Source organism: Passer montanus, unplaced genomic scaffold, assembly GCF_014805655.1.
Source record: "Passer montanus isolate IOZ18808 unplaced genomic scaffold, ASM1480565v1 scaffold10, whole genome shotgun sequence".
Taxonomy (NCBI): domain Eukaryota; kingdom Metazoa; phylum Chordata; class Aves; order Passeriformes; family Passeridae; genus Passer; species Passer montanus.
In genome coordinates this window covers 1,860,919-1,880,056 of record NW_024356505.1, presented here as the reverse complement: position 1 = coordinate 1,880,056, position 19,138 = coordinate 1,860,919, and the positions used below count along the sequence as shown (strand labels likewise).

General features: G+C 40.0%; 1 protein-coding gene across 4 annotated transcripts in view; it reads right to left on the bottom strand.

Moving 5' to 3' along the window:
• The window catches only part of CAPN7 (calpain 7), a 33,597-nt gene extending 22,843 nt beyond the window's left edge, over nt 1–10,754 (bottom strand). For 2 of the 4 annotated variants that reach the window (XM_039713358.1, XM_039713386.1), the window contains exons 1-8: nt 10,564–10,754; nt 6,506–6,614; nt 5,706–5,863; nt 3,410–3,477; nt 2,129–2,329; nt 1,653–1,739; nt 837–963; nt 423–508 (exon numbers count right to left, since the gene is read on the bottom strand). In XM_039713358.1, the coding sequence (XP_039569292.1) occupies nt 423–508; nt 837–963; nt 1,653–1,739; nt 2,129–2,329; nt 3,410–3,477; nt 5,706–5,863; nt 6,506–6,614; nt 10,564–10,665 (938 nt within the window). In that variant the 5' untranslated portion in view covers nt 10,666–10,754. Of the gene's footprint in view, nt 1–422; nt 509–836; nt 964–1,652; nt 1,740–2,128; nt 2,330–3,409; nt 3,478–5,664; nt 5,864–6,505; nt 6,615–10,563 lie in introns of those variants that run through there. The other 2 variants (XM_039713367.1, XM_039713376.1) reach the window with 2 other exon arrangements.
• Nucleotides 10,755–19,138: the final 8,384 nt, after the last annotated feature.

The following is a 19,138-nucleotide window of genomic DNA, read 5'->3' as shown; positions in this document are numbered from 1 at the left end:
ATTAAACAAAGATAGATGAGATGTTCTGGTAGTAATAAAAGAAACAAAATACCTATACCATGATGCAACAAGTTGTGCAGACTTTTGGGAGTATCTATAAAAAATCTTGGATATTAGAGCATATATAAATGTCTGAAAACTGCTGGTTCTTTGAACATGTCTATGGTGAATAAAGTCACTATCTGTTCTCAATTTTGACTCAAAATTTTTATTAGAAATGTTTGTCTAACAGCTTTTTGCTGTTAGACTCAATTGATTCAATATAAAGTTGGCTTCCAGCTTAGAAGTGCTGAAACCGTGAGTCCAAGGGAGAGGAAGGTGAAACAAATGCTGTTTTGACTGTGTACAGCTGTCACAGAACACACAGCAAAAGCTTGGCAGTATTAAGTCTGAAAAGATCTTACAAAGCAACAGCTACTTACCTTGTGATCAATTTTTTGTTGTATCTTCTTTCATATGCTGCACTGATAGCTAGTGATGCCACGAAAGAACAATCTGACACTATTGTCTATAAAGAGAAGAAAGGCAGTGAGGACATTTACTAATAAGTCAGATACTGAGAGATGAATGAAGTGCGTCGAGGGAATGAAAACAGTCAGTTAATAATTCCCTTCAAAAGGGATGAATTTAAACCAAAAGAAGCAAAGCCGCTATTAAAGAGGCAGAAAATGTATGCTTGCTCAACATGAGGCCCCTACAGAGCAAAATTTTTTCCAATTATTTAAGCTCATAAGACCCAAGGAAAGCTCTCTCATATTTGGGGATTCCTTTTTGAACAACAAAGTCCCCCATGATAAACCACTAGAGGTATACATTTTTCCTTGGGAACAATTTACCTGCTTTATGCTGAAACTTGATACGGTATAGATCATCGTAGGGTTATTTGTTATGTCATCTGGTCTCACCCACTTGGCAAACATTGCTTTCTGTTTGGGGGACAATGGTAGCTTCCCACACTTATCACTAGATTTCAGAGAGAGAAAAAAAGTATAAATAAATCAATAGCAGTTTAGAAGAGCTTTTTATAGTATGTGTGGTCTTAAATATGTCAGATAGATGATGAAAATATGCATAGAACAATCACAAAGCTGTAAAACAATTTCAAGGAACACTGCTTCTAAGTTTGTGACATTTAAGAGGGGAAAAAGCAAAAATGTTTAAAAAAAATTAGCCAGCCCCAGATGTCTTGTCTATTATGGCTGTGTAATCTTAACTTATTATTGTTGCTTATGAATGAAAATCTGGCTGTTATATATCACACTCTGCCTTGGAATAGCCCTTTACAGAGGAAACAGCTATCACCTGCATTTTACAGGCAACAGAGCTTAACTCATTAGCATGGAGCAGCATCAGAAAACAGACTCAAGCTGCCAGCCCACCCCAATAATCCAAAAAGACAAATATAATATTATCCTTATAAGCTTGAAGACACAAGTGGGCTAGTACTACAGAGCAGGATCAGCTTACAGTAAAGTTTTAAGTTCAGAGTGGAAGAAGGAAGTGGTAGTATTTAAATATCTCTGCCTGAATTATGCTTAAAAGCCTATGTAAATTATTTTAAACTCTGAAAAATAAAATACAGAAATACCAAATATGGAAAAGTTTTGAAAATAAAAACAAAACTGAAGTTCAGTAACTGAAGCATTACTTACGAAAAAGGCATAGGGAAGGCAAAACGTTCCCTCAGATCAACACTCATGAAAGGTACATATTCAATGCCATTAATCTTTGAAGTCTTCCTGCAAGTCAGAAGAAAAACAACAAAAAAGAAAAGTTACAAACCTATCAATCATGCAAGATTAACTTGCAGAAGGAAACAATAACTTTTCAAAAACTAGTAATACATGGTGCTTCTGCAAACAAGATCTCTTGAACATTATATATTTGATATTTTTCAAAAGTCAGAATTTAGTTTAATGGTTTTATGGATTATTTGTAGATTATTTCATTTATAACAAAAATCAAAGTAAACGGAACTGGATGTAATAGAAGGCAGAGTCATATAAAATATTATGCTCCTTTGATTTCCAGTGAAGTAGCAGTTATATGATCTATAAAAACAACTTTGCACTTTGGCTTCTCAGAGTCAGACCTTCCATGAACTCATTCTGGAAAATCTTAGTCTTACCTGAGTACTTCAATCTCCTCTGCAGTGTATCTCTGACCTTGAGATTCACTAGCTTGTACTGCTCTGATTGTCTGTGGTTTATCATTTAAAGAAAAATCAGGTCCCAGTGGAAAGAAAGTTCTGACTGGCTGATTTGGTTTGGCTGCAGTTGACTTTTCTTTCTGAGATGACTTTGACATAGATTCCTTCAGTGCTTCTGCTCTAAAGCAAATAAAGAATGCATTATTTTACAACAGCGATAAAAATACAATTACAGCTCAATTGTTCATTTTCTGGGTTCATGTTCCCACATATGCTAAATGGAATGAGAAAATGCCCAAGTTGACCAACACTACTTTTTCTAAAAAGCAAAAATAATTTTCTGATGTTGGTACTTTATTTTTCTGATCTTGAATAATTTAAAATACATATTTCCAACTCTTACAAGCTACTTTTGACAGAACTCATTAGACTTTTATTGCCTCTAAATTATGCTAATAGGAGAATTTGTGTAAGTGTTAATTATGTGGGATCTCAGAACAAGATCACTGAAACACAGAGAAAAACTGATCTGCATCCTCTCATACCTTCCAGATTTATTTTGTCCAGCAGGTACAATAGGAGTAAAACCCATGGGCATTCTCACAACCCAGACTTTCAACTGCCTGAACACTGTGTATGCAGGAGCCATATTTTATTACTACTGCATTAAGCTTCTGGATGGTCACACATATGCAAAATATTGGGATTTTTTTCTGAACACAGAGTGAAAAGTGCTAAAACCTAGCTTATACTGAAATTTAGCCCAACACAGCCTGGGATTCATCATCACAGAGCTGATTTAAAAAGAGGCACATTGACCTTATACTTTTGTAAATTGTTTCAGAGATTTCACTACACATATACTATGTAATTAGATTGCTATTTTAGAGAAAAATGTTTCCCAGTTTCCAAGCTGTCTTCCTTATGGAGGGACACTGACACTTTGACTTCATCCTAGCCTGAATTCAGCATCTTTTATAGAGGCCAATGATTATAGTACTCTGGATTATATCTCTGAAATACTGCATTTGCTCTAACAAGCACACAGTCCTTTCCTAATTCTGCATGTCCCAAGATTCCCAGAGGGCTGGCACAACAGCTGCCACATTCAGCAGTGAAGCAGCTGGCAACTGGCTCCAAGGTGAACTCTTCAGGAGCTTAGTCTACACAGAATCCACACAGACGTTAGACTGAGAATCCAGCTCAGAGGGTGCACTTGGAGCTGACAACAAGCATTTTACTAACATTAGCGGCACTCACCTATCCAGTGCTTGTCGAGCCAGTTGTTTCAGCTTGGACTGGAGGCCTGCTTCTGAGGTTTCAGTAGCCTAAAGTACAAAATTAAAGGAAAATCTACACATCCAAAAACTACCAACATGTTTCATAAACTCAGCTGTCATACTTCTAGATTACAGCAAAGAGTAACTAGCTATTTCTTCCAATTATCTTTTTGAAATGAGCAGATATTTTGCTATGTTTGTTGTTGTCTCTTTTTTTAAACTCAGCATAAAAAAATACTGTGTAAGGAAATACCATTTTGCTGTTCTAGTGAAATTTTGATAGAATGGAAGTTATGTTTAAAATTCTTCAGCATGGAAAACAGTCCATACACAAAAAGAACTGCCAGAAGAATTAATTGTATTAAAACACTATTGGCAGAAAGAAGACATAACAAAATGTTGCATATACTGCTGAGTTTGGATGCACTCTGATTCTTTTCCCCAAACACATTAAAATGATCATGGTAACTTAGGAAAAAGATTTTAAATGTTTACTTTAAAATGTTTACTTCATAAAATAAGTTTGTTTTCAAACAAACGACAGAGAGGTGCAAGAACAACATTTTAAACTTGCAATCAAAAGCATAAAGTAACCTAGGACAGGGTGACAAATATGTGAGGTGTGTTAACTTCTGTTCCCATTTGGGAGGTTATCTGTGACAGTTTATACTTTTGTCTTCCTTACAGATGAGTATGGCTTCTGCAAACCTGAAACAAAAGGTTTCAGGTTTTTGTGCCTTGACCAATTATTCCAGGTCAGGGATGTCAACTGGGGATACAAAAAGCAAGCTACTTTCACCCCAAGAAACAAAACTAGAAACACCCTCTGTAAGCAACTAATTTAATTTGCAAATAAATAACACTCTGGGGTTCCTGGTTGGAAAAGACTTTTAAGGATTCATGAAGGTAAGTATTTATGGAGTGGAGATGGAACACCAGCACCAGCACTCATCCAGGAATCAGCCACAGAAGAGGAGTAATGGCTGCTCTCTGAGTACTTCAAAGGTAAGGAAGAAAACACATCTCTTCCCCTGAATATACTGAGGAGAAAGATGGGAATAAAGCTTCAAGACAGCAGAGTCCCTTAAATCTCCTTTCATCCTGGGAAGAAGAAAGTACTTTTGGGTTACCCCAAGGGACAAACCTCACCATCATGTCAACAAAAGAATATGCTAGTCAAGATTAAAAGAAACTTCAGCAGTATCTTGTACCTAATGAAATACCCAATAAATGCAGCTGTTAATATGAGTTATTTTCAGACTAACTTCAGTAATATTTGCATGCACTGACACAACAGAAGGAGGAACATAGCAGGGAAAAAGGAGCATGTTGCTGCAGTAAATGTTATGTAATAGACTGAAAATGTTCTGTTCCAACAGTTGAAGTGGAAAAACTAGAGCAGCTCTACTAACTCTTGATCTGGTTACACTGTACCACCAGGGGTTTTAGCCTAGGTAAAACCTGTTAACATAATTCAGAAGAAAGGATTTACTCAAGCATGTAGCAACAGTAACACAACACCCTCACCAACCCACAAATATTTTTACATTATAACATTGAAGAGAAAAGAAAAAGAAAAACAGACTTGGTGGAGTTACATTATGATGGTGAGCTCTTCTTGTAATGAGTTAGTTAAGGCAACTGGACTTAAGGGAGAAAAGCAGTACCTGTAGTTAATATTCTTCATTGTTTATGTAATGGCCAATTCATCCTTATTAATTTCACTGTGAATTGAATTCACTCATAACAGCTTTAGTGTTAAACACTTGAGTAATCAAGTAGTATTTTTAATAATTTTGGCATCAGTAGACTGTTATGTCTTCAAAAAATGTTACACACACAAATTTCCCTTAAATGATTCCCTTTAATGTAGTCAGAAATTAATAGAGCTGACACATTGGCAAGTCATCTTCATTTTTAACAGTTTTTGATTTCTCTTTTTGTGGTATTTGCTCCAGGGCAAAAATCAACATGAAAAATATTCCAGAATATTTCTAGCTTTTAGTATAATCCAGTTCAGAAAAAAAAAAACAACACATAAATGACAAGTCCCCATAAATTTACAGTGTTTTATAGCAACATAACAAAGACTGGAAGAAACACTAAAAAAATCCCCAAAAAAACAATGAAGCAAACAAAAAAAAAATTAAAAGGTATTTTTTACAAATACAGGTACTCCATTTTCAAGCCAGCCTTTAAGGGTCAGTCATTTGTGAGAGTGGAAGAATTTCTTACCATCACATAATTCCACCAAGTTAACCTGTAGCTTAACATACTGTTTTCAAACAGAGTTCCACTGCTTCTGTGTACAACTCTATAGCTTCTTCTGCATTGCCTTTATCATCTTCATCAAAAGCCTGTGTAACTAGGAAGTGAGCACGCTCCAAGTCCAACTGTTGTTTTGACTTCAGAGGGTCTGTCTTCTGTGATTGAACTAAATGAAAAAACAAGTATTTAGCTTTCTACAGCAGCAGACATGTAAAAACATCCTGAACCTGTCACCAAAACACTAGCAGCTCTAATCAGATGGGTAATGTCTATTTCTTGTCTGGTAACAAAATCTTTCTAAACTGTGCTAAAAACATCTATGCAAGGGCAAGGAAACACCATCACACTTCCCTGAAGCAGAGGTTAGCTCTCAGGATATTTCTGATTTGAAATAATGTAAGTAAAATCTCTTTCATACTACACTGAGAACAAGGATGTTTAATTATGTAAAATATTGCATCATTTGTGAAAATACATCACCTATGACAAAATACTTAGGTGTCCATGGCACTTAATGCCTTTATTAATAACCTTTCTCACATTTCCTCTGCAGATGTGGCTCCTCAGAATATTTAAAAGCAAAGAATACTGACACCCGAGTCCTTAGAAAGTCATGCTCCGCTTAATTTATGATGTATCAGAATTCAAAGCACTGATGCGCTCATTGTATTTGTGGTTCTTCACAAAGGACAAGAAAATCAGAATAATAAAAACAGAGCAAACACCATTGATATGTATTTCACAGCAGCAAACAACTTTCCACTCAATTAATTTACGCAGAGGTTTAATTAGAAAGCTCCTTACCCACCTGCTGAATGGAGAGCTTGAACTCTCTCCAAGTACTCATTTATTTTTTCTTGAATATTTTCCAAGTTGGACCCAGCCATTCCAGCATAAATCAAGGCTTGTGCAGCTTCCTGCAGGGAGAAGAATTGGAGACAAAGTTAATGTTTGCTGCCTAGAAAATTACTTACCATAAACAGAGGGCCTACAGCAGCCATGAGTTGCATGAAAGCAAGCCCTTAAATCTGCAAAAAGACTCAGTGGCTGCAGGGAAATTCTGCTCAAAAGTTTCAAATTATAAGCTAGATCATGTTTAATTTCTCACATCTGGGACAACCTATAAGACTATAAAAACATTCAGAAGTTCTGTAAGATCAGATCTTAGGTCTGTTTACATAGTAATGTATGAAATTAGGAGATTTTAAGTAAAACTCTTCATGCGTGCACTGAAATCAGTTTGATTTTAAAGTTGAGGATTTAAGGTTAGGAGAAAAAAGCAGCTATTCCAGTTATTTGCATTTAATCTGGTAATAACAAAAGTAAACAAATATGAAAGCTTTTTAAAATCAAATGCCAAGAATTTTTGTTTAGTAAGCATTAAAAAAAATTACTATTACTCAGATAAAGCTATCCAATCTGGAACATCTACAAATGTGAGGCTTCCTAGCTTCTCAAACTTATTTTGTAAAACATTTGTATGTACACAAAATACTGGATGGAAGTCTGCTTTCAGGAGGGAGCGTAGGCCTCTGGCTCAGAAGCACAGCACGTCACCCACATTAAGGCTTTTTCCATCCTGTACAAATCTATTAAGAAAAAAACACCTTCAGTTGCATAAGCTGTCTATCCCTTCACTGAATTTATGAAAAACACGTAAGGTTTGGCAGGGTTGCAATAAACAGCCAGAGCCGACACAGTCTCTGAACCATATGGAGACTCAAGATTTGTCACCCCACAGAAATGAGGACAGAAACCTTGTTTTGTCCCCGTTATTGACATGGGAAACCCCCCCAGTTTTGCGGCAGCACTCGCCTTCCCAGCAGCAGCAGAGGAGAGGAGGTGGTCGGGTAGCAGGCAGGCTGGGAAGGCAGAAGGCAGAGGAGTAACTAGAGAGCTGCTTCACAGAGATGGTGCTCACCCTGCACAGGGCAAGCACAGATTCATGGCCAGGGCTCCCTCATGTGTTTTATGGCCATTATTTTGGTCAAGCTTAGCAGTCTGCTCCCATACCCATCTGTTTAGTTTGCCCAAAGTTAAAACTGATCCTGCCTGTATTTGTTATCAGGATAAATTTTCACTGAGAAACATCACAGAACCAAGTACTGCATGCTCACTGCCAGCATCCATCTCCATACTACATCACACAAAACATCCACAGCCACTGAAGGGTAAGCAGAAGTACCATTTACACGTAGCAATTAACTACCATTAAGGTCTAGCACGCAACTGTTTCTTGCAGGGGAAAAAAGTGCACTGCAGCTACGTGCTCAAGGGATGGGTATATTTGTCTGTGACATACTGCAAGCACAGACGGACAAAACAGGTGCTGTATCACAAAGGTATGTGGTCTACATATGATGCAGAGAACAAATGTGGATTTCCAAACCAGTGCTACAAAACCAGTGTATAATTTATGTTGCTTCTGTGATTTCACGCACAATTGTTTTTGCTTGGTTTTAAGATGTAAACCTAATGGGACAAGTCTGTTATAAACCAAACCTGCAAAGGACTGAAGCAGTTGACAGAGTGCTTATGGAGGCAGCATGCCAGCTATTTCCAGTGACCAGGTGGATGTGCAAGTCAGACTGAGCATTTATGATCTCTCCCATGTCACTACTGTTTGTCATGAGTAGTGTGCCACAGTCACACTAAGCTAACTACAGACCATCAGTCTGCAAGCTGCTAACAGCTGGTCAAGAGCCAGACTTAGCAACAGCCTTCAGCAGTTTTGGCTGAAGTCATCGGTGTCCAAATATGATCCTGACATTTCTGCAGAGCACCATTAATTAGCAAGCTGCCCGAAGCTGGCTCACGGGCAGCACTCCTGCAGGCATCTATCAAAGCTACATGGTAGCAGGAAGCCAAGCACACTGCTAACCATAGGAACTCCATTCACACATTTTGGTATTGTCTATGGCAACAACTGTAGCATATTCCGTGTTTCATCCTTAAGGTCGAGTTCCCGCAGAAGCCAGTTCAGTACCCAAGCTTTCCCACATGCTTAGTAATTGCACCAGTGGGCTCTGAACTTCTTAGAGCAGTTGATAAGAAAGTTGGTGACAGGCCAGAGCTTACTTCTACTGTGCTGGAATATATTAATTAATAAATAAATAAAGTATCCCTGAAATAATACATGACATTTTGTAATTATTTTGTATAATCTAACATGGCAGTGATTCTTCAGGCAACATCTGGAAAGCCAAACATGTCTAGGTTATCCTCTTGTCTCGTGTAGCTTCAAGCGCACCAAGACTGCCAGGGGTGCATTTTTCCACTCAGCAAGAATATCACCTGCACACAGTATGTGAAAATGATTTTCCACACACGTGTATGTTCAAAAGCATACAAGGATGACTATTTGCACAGAAAGATATTTTCATTCTGAATAGCACTGAGTAATTTCTTCCAGATAAAAGGAGAAATACTAAAGCAGTACTGCACATGGTTATCAGACCACGCACACACGCTGCTGCTGATGAACACAGAGCTTATTAACATAATATCAGTGTTATTATGGGCAACTAAAACTTTTGCATATATAATGTTTACATATATAAATTTAGCCCTCTAAAAATTAACAACTGGGTTAAAAAAAAAAAGAAAAAAAGACTCTTCCTCCTATTCTTTCACACTTACATGCACAGGCCACCAAGATATTAACACTGTCCTTTTTAAACATTTCACAGACACCTTGTACTCATGAAATAAAAGGCCAACTGCAGATGCCTTAGCAAGTTACTGGAAGAGAATGACTTTGTCAGTATAATGGAATCTGTGGAATGATTACTGTGATAAGGATAAACAGAGGCTTCAGAGATCCCTTCTTGAAGGTGAGAAGTCAATGGAATACGGAACTTTAATGTAACTTTATGACACATAAAACAACAAAATGAGACAATTTACATAGGTGAAAAATGGCTAATGGTTACACAAAAATTACTAAATACTAGTAGTAAGCCTACAGATATTGAGCAAGACACTGAATCAACCTCATTATACCCTTAGCTAAACCAATCTGAAACTATACTGAAACAATAAAATCTGGTCCCTAACGGAAAGAATATTCACACGAGGTTAAAAACCTGTCACTGACAGCTTGTGATCTGAAGCTGGCTTACTGCTGAGCATCGTGTATTTCACCACAGTCCTCTCTATTTATTTGGCGACTGTACAAGAGACCTGCTCCCAGCCGCACACCCAGGAGCGGCAGCATGCCCACTTGTGGTCCTCCAAAATGCCCAGTGCCAGCATAAAACTGATCAGCCTTTCTGGCCTGGCAGGGCTTGGGGAGAGGCCAGGAATGAACGCGTAAAACCAGCGGGGCAGAGCCGTTTTGAGGTTAGGATGAATCCTCCCAGAAGCACTGCAGGGGCTGTGTCTCCTGCAGCTGGAAGAAGCGCCCGCTCCCGTTTTTAAGCAGAGCACCTGCAGCGCTTCCCCCAAGCCTGCCGGTAAATAGCGCACGGACAGCGCTCGCTCCCACCTAAAAGCAGGACGCAGGGAAAAGGCGTTTCGCAACCCGCCCTGAAGGACGCGGCTCCTGCGAAGACCGACAAACTTTCGACGCTCACGCACGGCCTTCCGCTCTCGTCTGGGCGGGCACCGCCTCGTCCTCCCCGGGCCGAGCGGCTCGCTCCGGGGCGCGCCCGCCGGGCCAGGGCGGGGGCGGCCGCGCTGACCCAGCGCGTCTGTCTCCGCCCGCAGGGCCGTGCCGGGCCGCGGGGCTCCGGACACTCCTCTGCGGCCCTCGGGGGGCCAAGGGGGCAGCGCTGACCCCCCGGGCGGCGCAAGAGCATCACGCGGCCCGCGGCGAGGGGAAGGAGACAGCGGCGCCCCGAGGGAACCGGCGCGTCCCCGCCGTACCTTGTAGTAGAAGACCGCTTCCTGGTAGCGCCCGCTCTGGTCCCGCTGCACCGCCAGCTTCGCGAACTTCACCGCGTCCAGCTCCAGCGTGGTGGCGTCCATGGCCAGCGCCCTCCCGGTGCCGGCTCCCGTGGAAGCCCACCCCGTCCCTGTGCCTGTCCCTACACCCGCCCGGCCGCTTCCCCCGCCTCCCTGACCCCGCCGCGCCCGCCGGCCGCGCCCCCATGTCTGGCCACGCCCCCTGTGTCTGGTCACGCCCCCGCCCGCACCGCCGCGTACATGGCCACGCCCACCGGCTCCGAAAAGCGGCCGGTCCGCCTCGCTTGGCCACGCCCACCGCGCGCCCACGCCCGCGCGCCCCGGCGGCGCTGCGCGTGCTCGGGCGCGCGGGGGCGGTGAGGCGGTGGGCGGGAGCAGCGCGCGCCTGCCTGAGGCGCTGGTGATTACAGAATTACAAAATCACAGAATCACTTGGGTTGGAAGAGATCTCTGAGATCATCGAATCCAACCCTTGACCGAACACTACCGTGTAAACCAGGCTGTGACACTAAGTGCCACGTCCAGCCTTAAACACCTCCGGGGGTGGTGACTACACCACCTCTCTGGGCAGCCCATTCCCATGTCTAATCACTCCTTCTGTGAAGAAATTCCTTCTAATGTCCAACCTGGACCTCTCCTGGAACAAGTGAAGACTGTATTATCTTGTCATGTCACCCGCCGGGTACACTCTCCTTTCAGGCAGTCGTAGGGAGCAGTGAGGTCTCCCCACACAGAGGAGAGGCTCCCCTCCTTTTCTCCAGGCTGAACACCCGCAGCTCCCTCAGCTGCTCCTCACAGGATTTGTGTGCCAGTCCCTTCACCAGTTCCATTGCTCCATTGTCTGTCTGGACACGCTCCAGCACCTCAATGTCCTTCCTGAACTGAGGGGCCCAGAACTGGACACAGCACTCAAGGTGTGGCCTGACCAGCGCCGAGTACAGGTGAAGAAGAATCACTTTCCTGGATTCTCTTCCATCCCTTCTCTCCCATGGTTGTCAGCCACGGGCAAAGGAAGCAGGTGGAGCCCAGGGTTTGCAGAGTGGGGTTGTTCTTTTTTTTCCATTTCTCCGTTTTTAATAGAGGTGGATATGGCTAATCCCCTGAGGCTGCTTTTCTAGCCTTTAAAGGAGAATGTTTTCAGTGTTCATCTGTTTGTCATATGGGTGTAAAGTGGAAAGCAAACAAAAACCCCTGGTTTATTGTACTGTTCCTCATTAAAACAAAAAAATCAGGCCAGCAGTTTTGTAACCTAGATTGCTTAGCTAGGATATTCAGGATTTTCTTCTTTTTTTCTACCATAAGAGGCAGTTAGGGGAAATCTGAGGGATGGGGTCCCTCCACAAGGAGCCACATGGCAAGGGATAATGGGAGCAGGTTGCACTGGGAGAGGTTTCATCTTGTGATAAGAAAGACAATTTTTATAGAAGCATCGACTATTTGTTGGAACAGCCTCCCTGGGGACATTGCTGGAGGTTTTCAAAAGAACATAGGCAGGGTGCTAGTCTCAGCTATGCTGCCCTTCCCAGGGAAGGCTGGACGAGATTCCTTCTCACCTGGACAATTCTGTGATTCTACAGGCTTTTATTTCTCCCTGAAAATACAGCTTATTGCAAAGCATTGTTTTCATGAGATATAAAAATACTGTCTGGCAAGTTGTTCTGCAGCTCTCCTTTGTGTGTGTGTCTTTTCAGCCTGTTTTCTGGTTACAGATTTAGTTGGAGGTGCAGCTAAATGCAGGATACTGAAATACTGAAATCTGTTATTTTCTATATAATTTTCTTAAGTGCAGAGTTAAGTGTTCCCAATGCATCTTCTTATCTTTATCCCTTTTGTGCTTTACCGACTGCATTTATATAAATACAGTAATGTTTAGTACAAAAAGGAACTTTGTTTTTGTGATCTGCCAGGTAGGGGGAAGTTCTTGTGTTCTTCATAGCTTTTCTTTTTGGCTGTGCACCTCATAAAGTTACTTTTTATTTCAAAGTATATTTTATGGGTTTTGTCTGAGCACAGGAAAGATTTACATTGCACTAAAGGGTTTTTCTTAATAAAGCTCTATTTGTTCCATATTTCCCTAATGACACCATGAAAAGAAAGAAGGAGTTTCAGTCAGGGTCTGCTTCAATTTGATGTTGAGACATCGTGATGTAACTTGCATAGCATAAAATTAATTTGTGTATCATGGCTTCAGACAAAGCCATTTATGGACCAAATGCAACTCTGCAGTATTTGGAGTGACATGCATGATGAAAAGGAGGCTGAACTGGGCAGAACCACAGATCATGCTGTTCCTTACTTAAATCTGCATGCCAAAACCACTTATTCTGTAACATAAGCTAGGGCCCCTTCCAGCTAATTGGGATTCAAAAATGTCACTTTGAAGAATTATTTTTTCACTATTTGATGGTGGCTCTGATTGGCCCTTTTCAGATAATAAATGGCTTGTGTATTTCTGTTTCTTACTAATCCTCTCTAAAATTCTACAAAAGGCTTTTAAATGTACAGAAATTACAGTAAGTTATATCTGGCTCCAAAAGTAAAATACCACTACATGCAAAAGAAAAAAAAAATGATATTGACTTTATCTTGTTCCTGTTCCCTGACTGCAGCTAAGGAACAGGAACAAGATAAAGTCAATATCATTTTTTTTTTCTTTTGCATGTAGTGGTATTTTACTTTTGGAGCCAGATATTAAAATTGGCCCATTTTCTTTCTAGATGAGGAAAAATAATTTCTTTCAATTGATGTTGATATATTCTAGACTTTTAAATTTTTGTATGGTTAATTCTTGCCTTCCAAGATACTGTGCAGAAAGCCACTTCCACTAACTAAGGTTGTTAAATCCCTTTTTCCACTGTCACAAATCCCAATTCCACATCCAACTCCTCTTCTGCCTCAGTTTTTCTTCCCTTTGGTGATATTTGCTCTGAGTATCCCTTACTTCCCACCTTTTACTTGTCTTATGTGCCTTCCTTCCTAATCTCATGTGATGTTTGCTTTCTGTCCTCCCTGCCTGCCTTTTGCCTTCAATATTGTCTGGGAAGATCATAGCTCTATATGCCACCTTAATATTATTCCATCCAGCCCATGCCTTTTTGCAGAGGCAGTATCAGATGAAGAAATTCAGGTCTCTGTTTCTGTGTCAGTTTTTCATTGCTAACAAGACAGAATCAGTTCATTCTCATTTGTCCTTCCTCTGAAGATACTTTCATCCCTCTTTTCCTTTTGTCTCACATAATGCTGTCATTTTCTGTCTCCCAGCTCCTCTTCCTTCCTCCTGATTTTGATTCTTGCTTCTCTGCCTCTTCTTCTCCTAATTTTTCAATCATGTGTTGTAAGGATAGACGTTTGCATGATGGTGACCCTTCTTCCCTAAATTTTGCTTATTGCCATACCTATTTTCATTTGACTGCAGCCAAAGCTTTTTCATACTTTATAATGCTTTTAGTGCTTCCCCCGCCCCTGGCACTGAAAACCCCAAAGACAGAAATCTTCAATATGATCTGGTCTGTCAATTCCTCCACTGTTACTTTCACTCTGTTGAGGCAATGCAGAGTCAAAACAGGAGTTACTCTGGTCCTTTATTCCTCTGACTAGAGTGCAGTTGGTGCCTGTTGAGAGAGTTCAGGAACAAGAAAAAGTCAAAGTAGTGTTTTGTCACAGCTTCCTGTAGGCTGTGGGTTGAACTCCCATTATTGCCTCTGATACTGCTTGCTGGGCTTATTTTCAATTAATTAGTCTAATTGTTGCTTTAGCACATTTTGATTTTGGCATTCAAAATATTTTGTGGGAATGTTTAAATTTGTTGTAAAACATTCCACTAAAAAAATACAAACCAAAAACCAAAATAATAAATCAACCTCCATGCTGTCTCAGTGCATTTTCCCACCCTTTCTCCCCTTCTTATAAAAAATTATGATCCTATCACTCAAATCTTTTATTTTGCCCATAAATTTGTGTTCTTCACCATATCTTTCTACCATTATTTTTTTTTTCATGCATTTAATTTCTTTTTAATCTCACAATGTTTCCTTTGACATGGAGTGGCCAGAACAGTGTGCAGTATTAGAATTGTCTTATTAGTTTTGTATCCTTGTGCTTTGTTTTCTTCTGTTTCATGATGATTCCTAACACTCTATTTGCACTTTTAACCACTGCTTATCATTGACCCAGGTTCTGAGCACTCCAGAATGACTCAGCCTTTCTGAGAAAGGACTGGTGGTTTAGCATCTGTCATTATGTACCTAGTGTGGTGTTTTTTCCCCTGGGATTTAACAGCATTTAATTTCACAGGCTGTTTACTACATACACAGGAGAGATCCTTGCACAACTTTTTGTAGCTGGCTTTCACAAACCAGATTATTTGTGACACTGGCTGTGGAAAATTGCCAAGCTTGCTGTGGAGAATTGTTGAGGCAGTGTGAGCTGAGACACTTGTCCTGCACCTGGATAGAGCAAGGCTTACCAACATAATGCGTGGGGTGAAGCAGAGGCCTCCCAGCCCAGTGTTGTCCCAGTGAAGCACAGAAGAGCACTGACATGTTTGTATGGTTTTAACATGCTGATGGAAACAGACTACTGGGCCTTTATTGCTGCTTTGACTTTTTGGACAGGAAGCAATGCTGAAATGTCAAAGTTCTAGTCTGCCTTTGATTCATCTGTAAACCCTATAGCTCAGCTTGACCAAAGCTCAAAAAGCCCCTCATCATCCTTCCTTTGCATGTGAAAAAATACACCCATCAATATGAAAATGAGAAAGGGGCTGCCCCCCACCTATGACAGCAGAAGCATTTGACCAGTTATATTTGACTACAGTCCCACCCCCATTTACCCAAAAATATAACACTAGCATTTTGAATCCTCCATGGAGAGGATGAAAATATCACCCCAGTTCACAGACAAGTTGTTTGGCTTGTTCCTTTCTCCTCCCCAAAACAGGTAGGCCTTTTTTTGGTAAGATTTGTGATTCTGACTGTGTCAGGGCATACTCTGGTGAAACCAAACTAATTAGCAGTGAAGTTAAGCTTAGTGAAAAGCTGAATTTGTTGCTTTAGCTTGAATTGTTAATTTAGCTCAATTAATTGCCAGCTAGCCTTGACATATTTATCACTAATGCAATAAGTGCATTTATCAATGGCTGTTCCAAATCTTTATTTCTGTTGCTCCAATAAACTGCACCAGTCAGGAATTTGTGATTGTGAAAGTTCTTATTGAACATTACTGGACTTACAGGGCCAAATTGGTTATAATCAGAAATTCAGCCTACCTACACCCAGCATGTCTGATGTCTGAGGACTGGAGATCAAGGTGAAATGCAATGGGGGTTTATTGTCTCTCAGATTACATACTCTAATGCACCACTGGCTCTTCTCCTTACTATTACTTGCCGTTTTAAAGTAACTTGTGAATTTTTGCAATAGATGATCCCCTTGTTTGGAGATAGAAGTTGGATATGCTGTGTTCAGGTTCCACAGGGGCCTCTCCCTTCACCATTTTAAGAATTAGTATTCCATATATTTTACCAATGGTTACTTTTTCCTGTGCTTGTTAAAGAACAGCACTGTGTGGAAAACTTTAAGTGCCCCTGTATGGAACTGCCTTCCAGATTTCTGCTCTCTTATGAGTGACATCCTTTACCAAGTGCTCTCCTTTTACAAGTCGCTTTCCAAACCTTCTACCTGAGATGCTGCTCATATTTTGGCACTATTGCTTAGCCAGGACAGTGTTCTCTCATTGTTTCTGTGAACTGTAGTGTTTCATGTCAGGCTATAGGTAATCTCTTCCTTTTTTCAGTTCCAAGTACAGCAAGATTATGGTAGTTGTCACTACTATAAAATAGATAAAACTAATCACTCTATTGGCCCACTCCCCCTTCATGTAATTTGTATTATTTTAGTCATTGAAGTATGTTGAATAATCTCTTGATCCTGCATTAAAAGATTGTAGGTTTGTGTTTTCCAGTTTGATTCAATACAGTAAATGTCAGGTTAATTTATTTTAGACATGTGATGGTTTATATTTTAAAGACTTGGGGAGATCTAACACTTAGAGGCACGGAGCAAAGTGACAAGAAGCTAAGGAAGGTAAAATATCTCACTAAAGGATGGCTGCTGTTTGTTCAGAACATCTTTGAATATCAGTACCTATTTCATCAATAACTTGTTGAATGTGTATACACAAGTGTTAAATAGATTCTGCAATAACTTAGGGAAACTTTGCCCATATTTTTCAGCTATGTAGGAGCAACTCCTTATATCTATATCTATATCTATATATTGTGGGCCTGGTTTGCTTGGCTGTTTCAGAGCAAGTCTGTTTATATTCTGCAGTGCATAAAATGTTTTCTTCAACAGACTAAGTGATCTTGGTTTATTTTTGTGCAAAGAGCCACAAATTTATTGTTACATATGCTATCTAAGTATTGTATTTTAAGGACTGAACCTCTACCTATTGATTATATTAAAGTCTTTTTGCTACAAAATTAAATTTTCCTTAATTGAAGGCTTCTGAATATGAACCCAGACCTCTGATTGCTGCAGATGATACTTTTATGAAAATAAGAAGTCAGAAAAAGCATAGGTGAAAATAAAGCCTTTAAAATTGTATATAACATTTTACTTTTCAGTATGCTAGAAATCCCTTCTATTCATAGGGCTTTGGATTTATGAAACTATTTGAATAAAGGAATCAATTATATTATACCACTAGGTGTCCATCTACGATTAGATTGAAGCTAGAATTTTTTGCATGGTTAAAAGATCAGGAATTGAAAAAATACATTTTTAGTTAGACTCTGATTTACCTATGAGTGTGGTTAAAGTTGCTTGAGTTAATGTTGGTTTTGACATTTTCTTGACTCTTTCACAGAAAATTAGATTTTATTTTTATAGCCAAACATCCAGTATTCAGACTGGTCAGAAATATTGGGTCCCCCAAACACTAGAGAAATAGCAGTGTGAAATACAAAAATATGTTACTATTGATTCTGTAGAGTTTTTTTAGTAAGCAACACAGTTTCAGTAGAGATCATTGCAGTCCTCCAAAATTTATTTGTTAGTTTATTGCAAAAAGTAATACAACTTTCTAAAAGCAAAATGTTCCTCATTACTTTTTTAAAATACTGGTTCTGTAATTTGTGGCATCTGTTTCAAAACAGTCATGGTGACAGGGACTGTGATCCTTATTATAGAAAGAGGGAAGAAAGGAGAGAAATATATCTTGATAATAATATATCAAAATATTTAACATAGCCGTAGTTAGTTTTCTCAATTTCAAGGAGAGAATAGTTATAAAATAGATGCTCAAATGGGTCTCTGTCATCTGTTGCAAACCATTTCTATAAAGAAAGCCTTATTCTTTATAGGATATCAAATTTTTACCAGAAGCAACTCCTAAAGGGTTAGTATTGGCTGATATTTTATTTCCTTTTTGAAGAAAAATTAAAATACAGACTCTATGCATTGGGTGATTTGGGTCTTTTTTAAAGGTTCCTTTGGTGCTATTTATTTTCTCATTTCCGATGAAGGCATTTTAATTAGCGTGAATAATGTTATTTGCAAAAAACTTGAATTTAATCAAGGAAGTCCTTTGCTGAAACATCTTGTTATACTGTCAAATTTGTACTCCCAGGTAATTAAAAATTTAAAACTCTAGACACATTCCTCATCCCTCATCGTGATGGGTTTGCTTCAGCTGGCAGCCAAGCTCTCACACTTCTACCTCCACAACAGGACAGGGCTGGGGGAGGAACAGAGAAAACAGAAGAACAGGAGTGAGAAAACTCGTGAGTCAAGATAAAGACAAGGAAATCATTCACCAGTTACTGTTGACAAAACAGAATCCAGCTGGGGATGAAATTAATTTATTGCCCATTAACATAAACATTTAGTTAGCGATTTGGGCATTGGGAAACAAAGATAACAAACATTTAAACACTTTGTGAAAGCACTTTTCCTCCCCTTTTTCCGGGCTTAGCTTCACTCCAGACACCTCCCCTCCCCTCTTGTTCCTGGTGCAAGTTATATGTAGAACTTTAAGAGAGGGTGATATATGATGCAGGATTTAGAGGTCAGTGTGTAACAGTTTCTCTTTGCTGCTCCTTGTTTCTCTATTCTTCTGCATTGTTTACTTGTGTGCTCTGCTCAGATGTGGGCTCTCCACTGACTGTAGTCCCTTTGGGGTTATCCCAGCTCCAACACGGAGTGCCTCCTACTGGAACCTTGTTGCTCACCATACACTGGTCCTCTCAGTCGTCGTTTTTTCTGCCTTTTCTTAAAATATTTTTCAGAGAGATGTGACAAACATTGGCTGGCTTGGCTTCAGTGTGCAGTGGGTCTATTGCTGGGTCAGCTGTTTTTGACACAAGGCAGCCCCATACCTCTTTTCACTGAGACCACTTCTGCAACCCCACCACCACTACCAAACCCCAGTGTATTCATAAAGGGATCAGCTTGAAGAGAAAGAAGAAATTATTACAAATAAGGATTTTTCCTCCTCAGGTTTGTTAACAGGCAACTTGGTAAAACTAGAGGCAGTC